The sequence below is a fragment of the Grus americana genome, chromosome 1 (genome assembly GCF_028858705.1).
Source record: "Grus americana isolate bGruAme1 chromosome 1, bGruAme1.mat, whole genome shotgun sequence".
Classification (NCBI taxonomy): domain Eukaryota; kingdom Metazoa; phylum Chordata; class Aves; order Gruiformes; family Gruidae; genus Grus; species Grus americana.
Genome location: NC_072852.1, coordinates 219294311 through 219312654, shown reverse-complemented (window position 1 = coordinate 219312654; position 18344 = coordinate 219294311). Strand labels below are relative to the sequence as shown.

General features: G+C 50.1%; 2 protein-coding genes across 2 annotated transcripts; both read left to right on the top strand.

Moving 5' to 3' along the window:
- Window positions 1-5943: 5943 nt before the first annotated feature.
- LOC129206338 (olfactory receptor 52K2-like) lies at window positions 5944-6957 on the top strand. The gene has a single exon (XM_054825385.1). The coding sequence runs from the start codon at window positions 5944-5946 to the stop codon at window positions 6955-6957; it is 1014 nt and encodes a 337-aa protein (XP_054681360.1).
- Window positions 6958-14497: 7540 nt separating this feature from the next.
- On the top strand, window positions 14498-15506 carry LOC129201930 (olfactory receptor 52K2-like). Its single transcript, XM_054813922.1, is given in 2 exon segments — window positions 14498-15448; window positions 15450-15506. Coding segments are annotated over 2 exon segments (1008 nt in total).
- Window positions 15507-18344: the final 2838 nt, after the last annotated feature.

The window sequence follows — 18344 nt, the reverse complement described above, 5'->3', positions numbered from 1 at the left end:
GTCTGAGAATGACACAAAATGTTAAGTGCATCAAATCTGGTAAATGTAATGATTATTGTTTAGCTGCAGAGGGGCAGAGCTGACAACAATGAGTGAGGAAAGAGTCAAAATTTCAACTTCAAGTACCAGGATCTACTCCCTCCTTACGAAGTCAGGGAAGCTTTGCCAGTGTGCTAGCAACCACAGATTTACACTCTTTTTGCACTTTTTTCAATACCGAGCAGCTCGTTCTCTGATGGTATTTTAATCTGTTTCACTGTTTAAAGTACAATAAGTTTGCAACAAATCTAATGGGATACAGCAAGCTAGGTCAAGGTGCCTGGTAATGTCCCCTGTTTCTAGAAAATCTTCTGGATTTTGACTACTGCAGTGAGCAAAACTCTTCACTTTACAAGTTACTGAACTACTGAATCACACAAAATAAAACTCTGACAGCTTTTCCTGCCAATGAAGCACAAAGAAAATGCTCCAAAGTGTGTCAACAGGCCTGAAAGCGCTGCTCCACTTGAGCAGCACCAAGTCTGAAAGTGCTGCTCCCACCCCTGTTGCATGTACAACTCGCAAATAGCCAAAATCACAATATCTTCCTAACATGGCATTTGTATGTAGGCTGCAACTGCAGTTGTTCTTGGGGGCTGGGGATAGAAGTGAGAGGCCCATGCAAGGCTGGGTTGGAGCTGATGAGATGAAGGAAGAGCTCCTCCAGGTGAGATGCTCTGTGCAGGGCTGGGACGTGGCAGTAGATGCCTGTCACCTTGTGTGTCCGGGGTCCGGAGGCACCTTTGATTGCTAGCACACTGTCACCGTGGCTGCAGGGCACGTCAAGAGGATGCATGAGATGTAGAGGAGGTCAGGTGTAACGTGGATGAAACTGAAGTGCAGTGGGGACAGTGTCGGTCCATGACCCAAATGGTCAGGGAGACTGAGCTAAAGAGGTTGCTGCCTTGGTATTTCATGTGTTTATGTGTACCCAAGAAATCAGAGCCTGCTAAGGGCACAGAACTGGCACAGCACTGTGGACTTACATGAAAAGGACCCAGTAAAAACTGAGCCTGATGCTTGTGGAATAGCATTATTTAATAATCCGGATAGCTTTATTACACAAGATGAAGTACCGGTAACACTGCCCAGAACAGTACACAGGATTTGTAGATCAATTACCTCTGACAGAGAGGAGGGAGGGAGGATCTTCTTTTTTTCCAAGCCCAGGATTACAGGATCTCAGATGTGTTTGCCCATTCCAGATAAATAATTCTAGCATGAGACACATTTCCTGCTGGACTGGCTTCTGCCAGCTGTGGCTCTGCCCCCCTGAATTTATAGCCGAGGTAGCTGACTACACTGCAAACAGTCTCCTCTTTGCAATAAACTATTATAAATAACATTGTCTTGGCAGTATTTTCACAATATTGGCTTGGCCTTACATTGCAAATAGCAATGACTAGAAACAGACTGAAATGCCTGTTGGTTTGTGTCATGTGGAGGAGAGATGAAACTATTTAGGGGCCAAGGAAGTCAAATGTCTGCAAAGCCAAGGAGATGAATTCTGGCCTTTTGGTATGTTGGGGAAAACAAAGAGTACAAGTGCCTGAGAAACTTGCATCTAATTCCCATACTGCCAGCAGGCTGATTTAACCCTTCTGTGCCTCTGTTTTCCCGGTAAAACAGGGACAATTAACAACATTTCTTTCTTTTGGCAAGGGCTTAAGGATACGGAGGGGCATGCACCGTGGGAGGGTTAGTGCTGGAAGGGACCAGCACTGCAGCTATGACACTGGTTTTCCTTCCTAATGCAGGGGACCCTGCAGGTGGGATGCCCATTCAGAGAGGGACTCCAGCAAGGTGGTTTGGATTTGGGCTCCAGCGGGGACAGCCCCACAGCCGACAGCGCCGGCCTGAAGCAGGGCACGTAGCTGGGGGATGCCTGGGGTCGGTGCGCTGCTTCCACAGGCATCGGCTCTCACAGCAAAAATGCTCTGGGCAACAAACGATGCTGTTGCAGATATACATCTGCTGCAATTTCCGAGGGTGGGAATCGGATGGGGCACGCCAGCCCACGAGGGGATATGGCTTACGCCTGCAGAGGTGTGTGAGTGGCCAGAGTCCTGCTGAGCTGCATCCTCAAAGTATTCTGGATCTTCCCCTTCTCCCATCTCAGATTTACTAAGATTACTGATGGCAACTAAATGTACTCAACTTCTAGTTTGTAACTCCCAAACTACAGAGTGGAGGGGTGGGGACAACAGCCAGAGGCCAGTCCAGGATGGGAGGAGAAGATAGATAACTCCCATATGTTTGGGATAAGACAATGTGTGTTTGCGTCTTGCTAATGAACCTTGATAAGAGGCAGGAGGTGATCACAGGTCTGCGTGCCTGAGAAGTGGCTGGAGTCCACAGCAGTGCTTGCAACAGCTCGCTCTTCTCCCCATCTATGCCAGCTGTTCCTGTGGCTTCCCTTCCAGCTCTGCAGCAGTGCCTCATGTCCTACCCAAATCACTCCAGTCCCTTGTCCTTCATCCTGACAGTCATCCCTGGGGCGGAGGATGCTCAGTTCTGTATTGCCTTCCCATTCCGCACCATGTACTTCAGCGCGGTGCTGGGGAACATCACACTCCTCCTAGGGATTAGGATGGACCCAAGCCTGCACCTGCCCATGTTTTACTTCCTCTCCGTGCTGGCTGCCATTGACGTCGTGCTCACTGCTTCCACCATGCCCAAGCTCCTGAGCATCTTCTGGTTCTGCTTCCACGAGATCGACTTTGAGGGCTGTGTGGCCCAGATATTCTTCATCCACAGCTTCTCCACAGTGGAGTCAGGGGTCCTGCTCACCGTGGCCTTTGACCGATACTTGGCCATCTGCAACCTCCTGTGCTACTCTGACATCCTGATTGGCCCCACCATTGCCACTGCTCCCAGCATCACCCCACCTTCCCCTTCCCTGGGGACACCCAGCCAGGCTTGGTGCAACTCTTCTCATGCCCTTCAGGGAAGCACACCACTGCTTTCAGCAGCCCTGCCACCACGCAGTGCCAGCCCTCTTTGGCCAGGGGGGTTCCCATGGCAAACCCTGGCTTTGCAGAAGAAGGAAACTTAGGCAAAATTAGTCTCAATTAGGTCAAAGTGGCCAGAATTGGTCTGCCACATGATTTTTATCTAGCTGCACTCTTTCTGCTGTTGTCTTAGAGGATGTCTTAGAGGTGTGGGACAGGACATCTCTCTCCTGGCTTGCAGCCTCTGGCAGGATGGAGACAACTAGGAGCTCCATCTCATGGTCACACAGACTGTGGAAGGAGACCCAGACCTCATTCACATCTGGGAAGATTCATTGTCCCAGAAAGAGGGAGCTGACAATGCCAGGCGCAGGGACCTGTGTTTGGAAGGCTGCAGGCTCAAAGGGTGACGAAGCGTTCAACCTGCTGCAAGGGCTATAAGCACTATATGGGATTAGCAACGTTATCTTCTCAATTAAACAAAGTGAATTAGGAAGTTAGTCAGTAAATGAGCCAGTCAGCTGTACACGTGTGTGTGTGCGCGCGTGCGCGCACGCACGTGGACTCACGAGTTCTTGAGCCACGAGACAGACACCCCAGGGATTCCTCTCAGCAAACTTATAAACATTTCCACCGCTACAAGCTGCTGGGTGAGAGAAGCAGATGACATACCCGGTGGAAGCAGGGCTGGCCAGCATCGCTCCCGCAGGGGCTGGGTGAGTTGGGTGCACCTGCTGATTTATCTGGAGAAACCCGCAGCAGCAAGACAGGTAGGACATCCATCGGTGCAAGGATTTTAAATAGAAGCAGCACAAGAGGATTTGCTACTGTGGTCTTTTCTTTATAAACTTAAAAAATAAGAAAAGAGTCTGAAAAGTCCCCATGACCCTCTCCAGTCCCAGGCTTCTTGACCACATTCTCTAGGAAAAAAAAAAAGCTCCATGAGTTTTGAAAAAAAATCTTAGACAAACGTGGCTTCTTGCAAAAGAAAATTCTCAGACCAGCTTGCACATTGTCATTTCAGGGAGTTTGCTTTACAACTGAATAAATTTAAGGGTAGATTTTATCTGCAGGCATAGAACTTTTATTCTCTTCCATTCTGTTTTCTTGCTTTCAGGAATGGGAATGCGTGGGTGGGTGGAGTGGGGAGGGAACGTGCGTGTGTGGGTTTTGAAGGCGTTTCTGCAGTCACTCCATGGACCACCTTCAGAAGTCTTACAGAACAGATATGACAAAACCTGTTCCAATCTGGCACCCTTGCCAGTACAAGGTGGCTGTACCAGGGTCATCCCCAACAGATTTTTGTTCTGCTTGGTCATCTGCAGAAATGGAGTGTCAGTCTCCTTGGGCACGGCAGCTCTATTTTCGTCAGTGCATACCGTCAGAGAAATTTTCTTTAAGCCTAGACTGAATTTCTCCTACTCTTTCTGGGATTTAGACCCCTGACTTGTCCCTGCAGAGGACATGTAGGACAATTATTCCTTTCCACTTCACTGTAGCCTTTAACATGTTTCAAGGCTCTTCTCAAGACCATTCCCCAGCTGAGCCAGTCCCCTCAGCTCTCCAGCTTAACTTCATCCTTATTTCTGAACTCCCTCTACTTTGACATTATTTTCCATAAAGTGCCCACCACATTTCACTTCAGTCTGCAGACCTCCAGCTTAGTCCTTTGCCCCTGCCCTTCACATTCATCCTACTTAAGTGTGATCCACTAAACAAGCAATTCTGAGTGTATGATTTGCTCAGAAACTTTAATCTGCTAACATTTCATAAACGGCAAGAAAGCAAGCAATCAGATTTGCCTGGGAAGATCTACACTTGATGATGTGATGCTTTCTGGACATGTCACACTCTGCCTGCAAGGTCCTGCTGGAAAACAGCAATTAATCTGGCTGAGAGATGGGGTGCACCCCTGGGAAACGGAAACCCCAGTGCCTCTCCTTCTCAAGGTGAAAGTGATGTGGGCAACTGGACCTCAAAAGCGTGGGAGTATTGAAACCACATGTAAAGTGGAGCTCTTCAGAGACTGGTCTTGGGCAAACTGTTGTGCATCACCCAAGCCCCCTTTGTGAGACCTCGTCTGTGTGACTCTAACCAGGCACAGCCGAGAAAGGTGCTTTAAAGCAAGGTGTAAAGAGGAAAACTGCTTGTACGACTAGGAGCACACACTGAGAGAGGAAAGCAGAGGTAATTTCCCAGTTGTTGGAGCAGGGCGGAGGGTTGGAGCTGTCTTCCAGCAGATGCATGAAAGCAAAATATCCCAGGATGCTGGCTTCCAGTTTTCCTGGGTAAGATAAGCTGACACACCTAAAGCAACAAGCACTCAGCTCTGTGACCCAGAAGGTCCTTTTCAGCTCCATCTTTCTGGATAGAGAGCAAGACAAATGGGAGATGAAGGTGGGAAATCAAATAGTCGGTGCTGATGGAGAGGTTAAAAATTCTCTTGCACATCTGGAATAAAACTTCCATCACCTGAGGTTTACTTACTTCCACGTCTCATGGTGGCATGTGGAGGGAGAACAAGGGTTTGACTAACCCTTCTCTGCCTGTTTTGATATATGGGTCCTCAAATGACACTAGCAAACGTCAGGCTCAGAAGAAAAGGAAGGGGGTTATTTCACAAAAGGCACCATTAGTTTGTGAAACTCCTTGCTAAAAGACGATGTGGGTGCTAAAATTTTGCACAGAAGAGGCTAGATGGGTTTCTGGGATGGGGTTAATTAAAATGGGAAAAAAACACATCCAGTCCAGGAAGTCCCAGAGCTTCAAATTGTTGGAAGCTGGGAAACCACGCAGGAAAAGTGTCATGGTATATTTCTTGTATTCTTCCCTAAGGGTCTGCTTTTGATGCTGGACAAAGAATCTGAGACTGGATGGACCTTTGGTGTGACCCAGGGTATGGCTGTCCTTGTGTGCCTGGGCTCTCCTCACTGTGGCTCCTGCAGTGACCACCATGCCCCACTCGCGTCCCACCAACACCTCGCTGTTGGAGCTGCACCTGACGGGCATCCCGGGGCTGCAGCACCTGCACCACTGGATCTCCATCCCCTTCTGCATCATGTACCTCATCACCCTGGCTGGGAACAGCACCCTCCTGTGCGTGATAAAGGCTGAGCCCAGCCTGCACCTGCCCATGTTCCTCTTCCTGTCCATGCTGGCTGTCATTGACCTTGTGATGTCCACCTCCATCACCCCCAAAATGCTGGGCATCTTCTGGTTTCACTTCACTGCCATCAGCCTGGATGCTTGTCTTACCCAGATGTACTTTGTTCACGCTTTCTCTGTGATGGAGTCAGGGGTGCTGGTGGCAATGGCCTTTGACCGCTACATGGCCATCTGCAATCCACTGCGGTACTTGTCCATCCTGACTAGCCCCGTCGTGGCTGCCATTGGCTTGGCTACCTTGCTCAGGGCTGTGGTTTTCATGAGCCCCCTCACCTTCCAGATTCACCGCCTGCCTCTCTGCAGACCGGCAGTCGTGGACCACTCGTACTGTGAGCACATGGCCGTGCTCAAACTGGCCTGCGGGGACGCTGCCTTCAGCAACACCTACAGCCTCTCCATCTCCACCTACGTGGGCAGCTTTGACTCGCTGCTCATCGCCCTCTCGTACGCACTCATCCTCCGAGCTGTGCTCAGCCTCTCCTCCCCACAAGCTCGTAAAAAAGCTTTCAGCACCTGCGGCTCACACGTCTGTGTCATGGCCCTCTTCTACATCCCTGGGCTGCTCTCCATGTACATGGAGAGGTACCACCAGGAGCTCCCGCCCCATGTCCAGGTCCTATTGGCTGATATCTACCTCCTCATCCCACCGGCATTCAACCCCCTGATCTATGGCATCAAGACAAAGCAGATTCGTGATGGAGCATGCAGGATGATCTCCAGGAGGAGACCCATGGCAAGAGGGATAGGGCCTGGCCTTAAGGGCACAGGACTGGGACTCATGAAGACAAAATCCATTTCCTAGGATGGTCAAAACCTCTGCTGGACCTTGGAGTAGCTCTTGGTGTCCATTCAGAGCCACAGGTGCCCCAGGAAATGTTGGCACCCACTGAACTCAGGTCAACATCAAGGGCTTCTGCTGGTTGTTCTCCTGCCTGTCCCTAGCACAAGGCAGTGACATTGGCACAGCACCTCGGGGTGGTCCAGTTCCTCCAGATCTCCCAACATAAATAAGGATTGCAGCCACCACCTGACCTTGTTCTGGCAAAATGACCTAGTGCAGCTGAACAACAGAAAATAGCTGTTTCCTTAACATATCGCTTTACGTGCAGCAGAGCTGTGCCAAGAGATGTAGAGGACAGGGGATCACAGGGCCACGGGATAACTCAGGCTGCAAGGGACATCAGGAGGTCTCTAGTCCAACCTCCTGCTCAAAGCAGAGTCACCCAGGAGGTCAGACCAGGTTGCTGAGAACATCCCCTCCCTCTTGGTGGTCTGTCAGCCCTGGGGAGCAGGTACCCACACACAGTCACCACCGTCCTGGGTGCACAAACACAGCACACACTTTATCTGTCACCAAAGTAAATTACCTGAGCACCTCTCTGACTCTTTTTCCTCCCCTGAAGTGGGGCTACGCCAGAGCATCAATTCAGCAGCGTGCAGTTGCCATCTCCTTGACAACTTCTTCATGCTGTAATAGGTAAAGTCTCCCCAGTGGAAGTGGCAGTCGGTCCCTCTGCGCAGGAGAAGTGCCGTGGAGGCCGGCACAGACAGCTCAGGTGCCTGCTGCTCTCCGGGCTTTGCTGCACCTCTGCCCTGCGCAGGGACAGAGGGCTCTGCATTGCTCCAGCAGCCCTCTCCGTGCACCATGGAACGGGTTTGGCTGCGATGGAGTTAATTTTCTTGATAGTAGCTTGTGTGAGGCTGTGTTTTGGACTTGTGATGAAAGCAATGTTGATGATAGCACATCCATGTTTTAGCTATTGCTGAGCAGTGCTTGCACAGCATCAAGACCTTTTCTGCTCCTCACCCTGCCCTGCCAGCGAGGAGCCTTGGGGTGCACAAGGAGCTGGGAGGGGACGGAGCTGGGACAGCTGACCCCAGCTCACCGAAGGGATTTCCCAGGCCATATGACATCACACTCAGCAATAAAAACTTGAGGGGAGCTTTTCCAGGGCTGCTGTTGCTCAGGGACTGGCTGGGCGTTGGTCAGCTGGTGGGGAGCAATTGTGGGGTTTCCATACTTTGTTTTTCTAGGGTTTGATTTTCTTTGTTGTGGTTAGTTCTGGGTTGGGGTTTTTCTGCATTTTTATTATTAAACTGTCTTTACCTCAACCCACTAATTTTCACACTTTTACTCTTCCGATTCTGTCCCCCAGCCTACTGTGGGGTGTGAGTGAGCAGCTGTGTGGGGCTCAGCTGCCTACCGGGGTCAAAACACAACAACCATGGATGCCATCGTGCTGCAGGGATCTGCAGCAGGGATCTTTCTGCTGGGTGCCGACGCTGTTGGGTTGTGTGATTAAAGGTTCACCTCCATAAACCTAAAGGAGCAGAGGAACATGGCAGGCAGGGGAACCCCAATATCCTGCTCAGAGCCAGCAGAGCCCCCAGCCCATCTGCTCCCCAGGAGGATGCTCAGCCCATGGGCACATGTGAGACCTCCAAGTTGGTCAATGCAGTGGGTCTCCCTGCTGGCAAACTGACCTGGGGTACTGCCTACGGGGGTGGGGGACGGGACACAATCGGTACGAGGTGCCAGGAAGAGCAGTTTGGGACTGTGCAGCACTCAGACACGGGATGTTTAGAGGAGGAACCAAAAGCTGGGAATGGGAGAGATAAGGAGGCTTGGGGGCAAACAAGTGTAGGGAAACAGAGGGATAAGGGGATGAAAGAGTCCAGTCACGTGTAAACAGGCTGTTGGTCAATTTGCTTGTCTTGTCTGTCCATGCTGTATGCCCGATCAGCGCAGTCTGTCTTTTCCTCTCATTAAACTCCATTTCTAACAGCATCCCTGGGTGAGGGTCCCCTAATCTGTGTGCGTGTGTGGGCACCAAGGGATGAGCACCAGCTGCTGGAGTGAGGACCACAGACCGTAAGAGCCCAGAAGCCTGGGCTGCCGGCACCTGGAGAGACTGGGGTGCACACGTGGGGTGCGTACATACATGAGTGTGCAATCACCAGCAAACGTCAAGCAGGAAACACCAGCCAGGAAGCAAGCTGAGATTTGGGAGCCAGGTATCAGTGAGTCCGTTAAGTCTGAGCTGGATGCCAGATCCTTCTTGTGCTGGGGACCCCTGAGCTGGACGCAGCACTGCAGGGGGGTCTCACCAGAGCAGAGCAGAGGGGCAGAATCCCCTCCCTCGACCTGCTGGTCACGCTGCTGGACACACAGCCCAGGACACGGGTGGCTTTCTGGGCTGCCAGCGCACATTGCTGGGTCATGTTGAGCTTCTCACCCCCCCACACCCCCAAGTCCTTCTCCTCAGGGCTGCTCTCCATCCATTCTCTGCCCAACCTGTAGCCGTGCTTGGGATTGCCCCAACCCACGTGCAGGACCTTGCACTTGGCCTTGTTGAACTTCATGCGGTTTACATAGTCCCACCTCTCCAGCCTGTCCAGGTCGCTCTGGATGGCATCCCTTCCCTCCAGCATGTCGACCACACCACACAGCTTGGTGTCGTCGGCACACTTGCTGAGGGTGCACTCGATCCTGCTGTCCATGTCGCCGACAAAGACGTTAAACGCCACCGGTCCCAGCACTGACCCCTGAAGAACAACACTCATCACTGGTGTCCACTTGGACATTGAGCCACTGACCATAGCTCTTTGAGTGCGACCATCCAGCCAAGTCCTTAGCCACCGAGTGGTCCATCCATCGAATCCATGTCTCTCCAGTTGAGAGACAAGGATGTCGTGTGGGACAGTGTCAAATGCCTTGCACAAGTCCAGGTAGATGATGTCTGTCTCTCTTCCCCTGTCCACCAACACTGTAACCGCATTAGGGGTTCGGCACGATTTGCCCTGAGTGAAGCCATGTTGGTTGTCACCAGTCACCTCCTTGTTTTCCATGTGCCTGAGCCTAGCTTCCAGGAGGATCTGCTCCATGATCTTGCCAGGTACGGAGGTGAGACTGGCCAGCCTGAAGTTCCTGGGTCTTCCTTGTTTCCCTTCTTAAAAATGGGAAGCAATCTGGAGAACTAGCTCCAGTTATAGACTGACATCATGTTTACAACCGCCACCTGTGTTCATTCAGTTGAATCCCACCCAAAGCATCATGTTTAGTCCTCACTTCTACATTCATTTAAAAATAAAACTCAGTTAAATGCATTCGGTTTCAAAACTGGTTTGGATGTGTCATTCCCCACATCAAAAATATTTTTTCCTGTCTTTGTAGTGTTTATCCACCTTCCTGCTGTGCTCTTCCCTGACCTCTTGAAAAAACAGTTGACAGAATGTTTCTGCTATCCTGAATTTGCGGTTTTTTGCTATACTGAATTTGCACATTTCAGTCTCATGCTGCCTGGAGCTTGGGGAGGGAGTCTGGTGAGGGCAAGGACAGCTCATGCCATGGCACGGCCCTTTGAAATCAGAGCCGGGAGACACTTCCAGCTACTGGTTCAGCAGAGCCAGAAATGAAACCGCACTTGCATTGCTCCAGGCAAAACCACAAAGAAGGTCTTTCATTCTGCTGGAGACCACTTGCGCAGCCTGTTCCTGTCTGGCTTGGTCATCCCCTAGCACCTCATTTGTAAAAGAAATTAGATGAGAGAGCATTGACTTGGGAGCAAGGTCCCCTCGCTGAGTTTGTTGCAGAAGCCGCCTGGAGAGTACGCGTGGTCTTGGGAATCTCCACCCAGGAGACTCCCGTCGGCATTGCCCGGGGCGATTTATGCACAGCCCTTGTGCATAGGAGATGTTTCTTTCTCGGCGTGAGCGTCCCGGAGGGTGGCAGCTGTCTGCAAGCAGAGACCAAGGTGGGTGGCTGTATGGCAGGGCTGGCATGAGCCAGGGCACGGCAGGCTGCTCCAGGTGCCTAAGGACGGGAGGCTGGTGGGACTTCAGCATCTGGCCTGTAGGCATTCACAGTGTGAGTCAGGTAGGAAAAAAGGCAATTGCTAGAAAAAAAATTTTTAAAAGCAGTTTTTCAAAATTTTTAAAGTTTCTTATTAAATGAAACTGCAGACCCAAGGCTGCAGAATTCTGCAGAATTCTGACTTTTAAAGTATTTTTTTTAGCTAAAAACAGGACTTCAGTTTTAAAAAGTAAACAAATAAATACCAAACCTTTTCACCAAAACCAGAAATTGTTTGCTGCAAAAGAGCTGGCTTGTTTCTGTTTGTATAAATTAATTCATAATTAGCTAAATACACATTTTTCTGTAAAACAAACTAAATTTTCAACAGCAGATAATGTTCTTAATCCCTTGCATACAGCAGCAGGTATCTGAACAGAAAGCCATGGTCACGCAGCTGGTGGTTCTTGCTGACAGGCAGAATTTGGTGAAATAGGCTGGATTATGTCACATGTGGTGCAGCTCGCTTGGGATCGGGTGCAGAGGTGCATTATTTTGGGGAGGAATCCTGCATCCGCGGTGCAATTTGTGGAGGAGGAGCGAGGACCCCAGGGGCACACACCAGACCAGCTACACACTCATCGGTCAGGGCACGTCTGGGGCTGGAGGTCTGCCTTCGACGCAAACACGCGTCCCAGACACGGTGGTAGCAGCCAGGCCAGGCAGCACTTTGTGCCCCGTCCGGAAATATCCTTGTTTTATCTCCATAAGAAGGTATGTTTGAAGCATGCGCCGTGCTGCAGTGGGCAATCCCCCACTGCCACCGGGGTGTCTGCGATGAGGAGGAAAGGGGTGCAAGGGTTGAGGTGGGGAGAGCTCAGTCTGGAAGATGTGACAAAGCAGACATGAAACGTCACAGGAGAGAGCGGGGACCATTCCTTCAATCAAAGGGCTCTGCGTCCAGCACTAATTAACTGTGAGGAGTAAAGAGGGATTAAACTACAAGGAAAAAAACTTGGTGGTGCCTAGGAACTGGTGGCAGCGATCTCAATGCATTTCAGCCTGCAGTACTGATTTTTCATTAAAGTTCCGTTTTCCCAAAGCTGAGGGAACGTAAAGGTAGAGGGAATCTAGACCAGGAAACTGCAGAGTTGGGAGATGTTTTGAACGGGTTCAGCTAATGGCCAAGCCTGCTGCCCTGCATGCTTGCAGAAAAGGACAGCGGTGGTTAGGAAAGTGAACGGAGCAGTGAGAGCTGCAGCTAAAGCACTGAGGACAAAGTGAAATGGGGGACCCGGTCAGGATCTGATGGGACTTAGAAGCTGCTAAGTAGAGAAATTGGATAAAAGCAGATGAAGGCATCTGCCCCTCTGCATGGAGAAGAGAGGTCCATGCCTACCTGAGAGAAATGCAATCAGAGAACTTTATTTTTTTTAATGTAATTTAATTGATTGGTAGCTCAGAAGGATGTTAAATAGCTTCTGCTAAGAACAGAAAACAAATACAGGAGCAGGTCTGGGTAATTTGCATGAGGGAATAAGCATCTCTGAGTTGGCCAAGGAGGTCTTTGGCCTGTTCTGCCAAACTTTTATGAGTCCTGGCAAGCTGCGGTGACTGCAGACGCTTCCTCGGGCCATTACTTTAGTGAGAAAGTACGATGATGTGATTAGCTGCAAATTGCTAAGCCCGACGTCAATGCCCAGCAGAATGCCCAAGAAGTTAACAGGAGATTTGGTCAATAAAGATTTAAAGGATTGGAATCAAATTAAATTATGGCAATCAACGCGGCTTTGCAGGAAACAGCTCTTGCCAAACAAACCTGATTTCATTTTCTGACGAGAAGGCAAGCTTAGTTAATCAACGTGTGTGTGTGTGTGAGTACAGTACACAGAGTTATCTAAAAGAAACGTGCCTCCGCCACGCTGCTTTCAGGTGAGGAGCTGACACAATGCAACATCTGTGAACCATCAGCAAAGTGGATGAAGAACTGGATGATTAAGAGACCTCAAAATGAAGCTGTCAGAACCATCATCACAAAAAACTTGTGTTTCTGCAGGGATGCCACAGTGGCTGGCTCTAGACTAGGAGTTATTCTGTACAACTTTGATCAGCTGTCCCAAAATCAGCACAAATTGTGCCTCAAATAATGCTGGGGAAAGGCAAGTCACGCAGAGCAGCCTAGAGAGTTTGGCAGACTTGGTCATTCAAAGGAACTGCCTGCCACAGAGGCTCTGGAAAGCGGCTGACAGCACGCTCAGAGACCCAAAGGGCGAGGATTTAATTTTGGCTGCATAAGAGGGAAATGGAAGAGGTTATATTTTTTTAAAAAAGGCGTTGAAATCTCGGAGATGTACAAAAAAACCCTCTTGATAAAAGAGATAGCGGAACAGGTGAGCAGAGATGAGAAACTTGCAGCGCTTCAGGTCTTCAGTTTATCAAGAGTAACTCCTTGGTGGTGGGAAGCGCGTGCGATGAAGGTACTCTGCCACACAGGGCTCTCTGGCCAAGCACAGGAAGGTAGAGCAGGATGCTGGCAGGAGTAGACAGGCAATGTCAAATGGGAAGAAAAGCGTGTGGTTATAACCATGGGGATGATTAGCACATACCCGGGGCAAATATCAAGGGTTGGAGGCTCTCCATCTTTGGATGCCCACACACAATTTCTTCCAAGAAAGCATGCTTTAGCGAATCCCATGTTACTGGGCTCCAGAGAGGAAAAAATGGGTGTAACTAACTCCACTGTTTGTGACAGGACAGCTTTCTGCATTCTGGTTTGGCCTTCAGTCTCATGGATGGATGGGTGTGGAGGAGGGGTAGTACCATTTTAATTGTACCTTCCTTGACTGCAGCTAGCAGCTAGAGGCTGTCAATGATGCTTGTGTCCCCATAGTGTCAGGCGACAGCTTGGAGCATCACTTATCCTGCTGCAGTTTCTCTCAACCCAGTTTCACCATGGACATGCTGCCTAGGTGCAGCTTCTGCATGACTCAAAGTGACAACAGGCTGGAACTTGTGTGACCTGGACCCTTACACCCAGTCGTCTCTCTGAGCAGGGCGTAGGGAGGGAGGGCAAGTCCTTAAGCCCACCATTGCACTGCTCATGAAGGCCAGGCAAGGACCAAAGAGCCTGGGGTCATTATGCCCCACTTCTTCCCACTGATAGCAACAATCGTGGCTGGAAGCCATGACAGGGCAGGACACCATGGTGCCAGCCCTTAGACAGACACGCATACGGCAAAAACTAGAGGTAAATCAGAGGGTCTGGAAGGGGAAGCAGGAGGAAAGGTGGCCCCACGAGAGCAATAGGACAGCCAGGACTCTCCAGTGATGTGTCCTCTGGAAAGCACTGACCACAGCATCGGTTTAAAAGCCTGACTGTAGATAACAGGTTCTGACATTTTCCCCAAAATACATATAAGAAAGTTGTTTGAAAACTACAGTGTGCATGGTTTTATTATCAAACTGATGGCAGCAAAATCCCAACCTTTCTGTCACTTTTACAGGGAAAAAAAACGGCGGGAACAAAGATGCGGCTTGGCCCACCTGTGCCATGTCAACCACCAACCGATCCAACACCAACTCTTTGCCTTTTCTCCTGACAGGCATACCTGGCCTGGAAGATCTCCACATGTGGATTTCCATCCCATTCTGCTTTACATACATCATGACCTTGCTGGGAAATAGCATGGTCCTTCTCACTGTGAGGCTGGACAAAAGCCTCCATGAGCCTATGTACTATTTCATTTCCATGTTGGCTGTCATCGACCTCATCTTCTCAACTGCTGTAGTTCCCAAAATGCTGGGTGTATTCTGGTTAGATTCAAGAGAGATTGGTTTTGAGACCTGCTTCATCCAGATGTTCTTCATCCACACATTCACTGCAGTGGAGTCAGGGGTGCTCCTGGCAATGTCCTTTGACCGGTATATAGCCATCTGCAACCCCCTGAGATACAGTACCATCCTCACAAGCTCAAGGACCATCCAGATAGGTCTGCTGTCGCTGGCCAGGGGAGCTGGTGTCATGACACCTTTAATATGCCTCCTCACCAGCTTACCATACTGCAAAACCAGAGTCATCCCTCATTCCTACTGTGAGCACATGGCTGTGGTGGAGCTGGCCTGTGCCGACCCATCTGTCAGTGATCTCTACAGCCTCATTGTGGCAACACTATTGGTGGGGACAGACTCCATCTTCATAACCTTCTCCTATGGTATGATCCTCAGGTCTGTGATGAGGTTGCCATCCCACGAGGCACGTCTCAAGGCCCTCAGGACCTGCGGGTCCCACATTTCCATCATCCTGCTGTTTTACATAGGTGGCCTACTCTCCATGTACCTGCAGATGTTCTCTTTCGGCTTGGCACCTCACGTCCAAGTTCTGGTGGCTGATTTCTATTTGACGGTCCCTCCCATGCTCAACCCCCTCATTTATGGCATAAAGATGAAGCAGATCCAGGAAGGGATCTTCAAACTGTTGCGTCAGTTGGCAAGACTCAGTATCTCACAAGCTGATAAAGACAGGTCAGATGCTGAGAGAGGGAGGCACCGCCAGAAAATAATTTATCCCGTCCTAGAATAGGTGTGAAGTTAAGTGCAATGAATGATCCCCCAGAAATGTCCATCTCTCTCCAGTGACTTCAAAGGGAACCTAGATCAGATGCCTACTGCTGACATGGCAATAGTTTATTCACATTAAACCAATGGGCCAGTTCTGATGGGTGCTGGGCAACCATCTCTTTGGCCAATGTACTCGTGTTTTCCAAGATATCACGTGGAAACATTACTTGGTGGTACCTGTCTAATATCACTAGCAGCTTTTCAGCCCTTGTGGCACATTGTTGAGGTGCCCCACAGACTGACGTGCATCAGCCAGAGAGGACAGTGCAGCCCACCAAGCACCAGCAAGGCGATACCACAGCGCTCCGTGCCTCGGGTCCCTTGTGGAGAGGAGGAGAGGATGCTCTGACCCCCTCCTTGCACAAAGGATGGGAACAGCTCCCTTCTGCATCTCCTCCGCTTGTCCGTGCAGATGTCTGCTCTCCACTTTTAATTAGGAGTAAGGCCAGTGTGTCTGAGAAACGTCATGGCTGCCAGGCTCTCCAGGGAGAGGAGTCGGCTCTAATCAAAGGCAACGGTTAGACATTCACTGTGGCAGTCTCAGCCATCACCTCCCACACCACTTTGTGCATCTCCACTGTAAATCCTGACCGGGACCACATGCACGTCGATGCAAAGGCAACATGGTAAGGTGAAGTGTTGCGAGTCCTTCTACAGGTGTTTGCAAGTCCAGCAAGCCAATGCAAGGAACCATGAGCCCACCCAAGCATCAGCACTGCAGGAATCAGCTGGAAAGGAGGAACCCAGGAAGGGGGTGGTGCTCTGCATAGAAGGAATTGCTGCTGTGTACACTGACCTCAGAAAATCACTCAGAAATCTAAAGCGAAGGCTCTTTCTTATTCCTGACATAACCTATGGTTACAGGTGCCAGGAGTGATCACAGATTACTCTAGGAGAAAGAGTTACTTCATAATTCTGCAAAGAGTAAATGCAGATTTATCACCCTCTTTGGAGAGAGGGTGGTCTACTCAAGAAGTGAGGAAAATAAAATGTTTCCTGTAAAATGTGATGCATGCATCCATCTTTGCTTCCTTCCTTCCTCCCTTTCTAGATCATCCAAATCTCTCTCAAAACCAACATAAACCATCAGAATCCCACTGACGCATCAGCTGGCAAACTTGTATATTAATCTTGGCTATGAAAATTTAGGTTAGACATGTTAAAAAAAAAAAAAAAGAGTCTACCAGGAAGGTGTTTAGCACTTGAACAAGTTGCTTGGGAAGGAGGCAATCCACCACTGGAGAACTGTAGACGAGCCTCTTGCTGATCCTGCTGCCAGGAGACCTCCCCAAGCCCTCTGGCAGTGGGTATTGGCAGGGATGAGATAAACCCGCAGGGAGTTAATGTTTAGTGTGAGACTGAAACCAGGAGCATTTTGCTGCATAGAAAAGGGCAGAGCATGGGGTGCTCCCAGCTTGTATGAGAAATCTTCTTCCATACAAGTTCTTACAAACTCGGGTTGTGTTTCTCATCGCTTCTTCAGTCCGCGAGGCAAACGGAGGGTTTATCACCGCTCAGGACCAGCACCGCTGTCAGTGATGATGTCGTACGACGTGCTCCCTGCTATCAATGCCTTAAGAGATGCTTCTGCCTTCACAGAACACGGCCAGAGATGAGTGCATGACTCTGGACAGGGGGACTCTGAGAGAGCAAAGGGTTAAAAACATAATGCGATCTTTTCTGTCTCTGCTTCCTGTTCTCTGCATCAAGAACATCTACAACATGGGTTTTCCACAAATAAAAATTTAAAATCCCAGAACCTGAGTTCCAACAGAAAAAACACATGAGGTCCCAGCCTGCCACCTCCCACCCCTCCACACGCAGAAATGCCCAAGCGGTGTGCGTGATGGCAAACTTTACCCCTGTGCCCAGCCATGCACCATTGCCAGTGCTCACCTGAGCCACCAAAATATCTAAAAGGAAAAAAAATCTCCACATAGGATTGTAGAATCACAGAATCATTTAGGTTGGACAATACCTTTAAGATCACCAAGTCCAACCGTTAACCCAGCACTGCCAAGGCCACCGCTAACCCATGTCGCCAAGCACCACATCTACCTAAATACCACCAGGGATGGTGACTCCACCACTTCCCTGGGCAGCCTGTTGCAATGATTGACAATCCTTTCAGTGAAGAAATTTTTCCTAATCTCCAATCTAAACCTCCCCTGGCACAACTTGAGGCCGTTTCCTCTTGTCCTAACTGTATTATGAGCTTGGTCCAGAGTCACTGGCATGGGGCATCACTGGATAACCTGGCTCCAGCCCCTTGGCACCCTCCCTTTGGGTATTTATATACATTAATAAGATTGCCCTGAGCCTGCTCTGCTCCAGGCTGAACAATCTCAGGTCTCTGAGGCTTTCCTCATAGCAGAGATGCTCCAGACTCTGCAGCATCTTCGTGGCCCTCGGCTGGACTCTCTCCAGTATACCAATGTCTCTCATACTGGGGAGCCCAGCACTGGATCCACCACTCCAGCTGTGGCCTCCCCAGCGCTGAGGAGAGGGGCAGGGTCACCTCCCTCAACCTGCTGGCAATGCTTCTCTTAATGCAGCCCACGATATCATTCACCTTCCTTGCTTATGGTCAGCTTGGTGCCCACCAGGACCCCCATGACCTTCCCTGCCAAGCTGCTTTCCAGCCGTGTGTCCCGGCCCATGCTGGTTCCTGGGCTTGTTCCTCCCCAGGGGCTGGACTTTGCCCTTGTTGAACTTCATGAGGTTCCTGCTGGCCCATGTCTCCAGCCCACCCAGTCCCTCTGGACACCAGCACACCCATC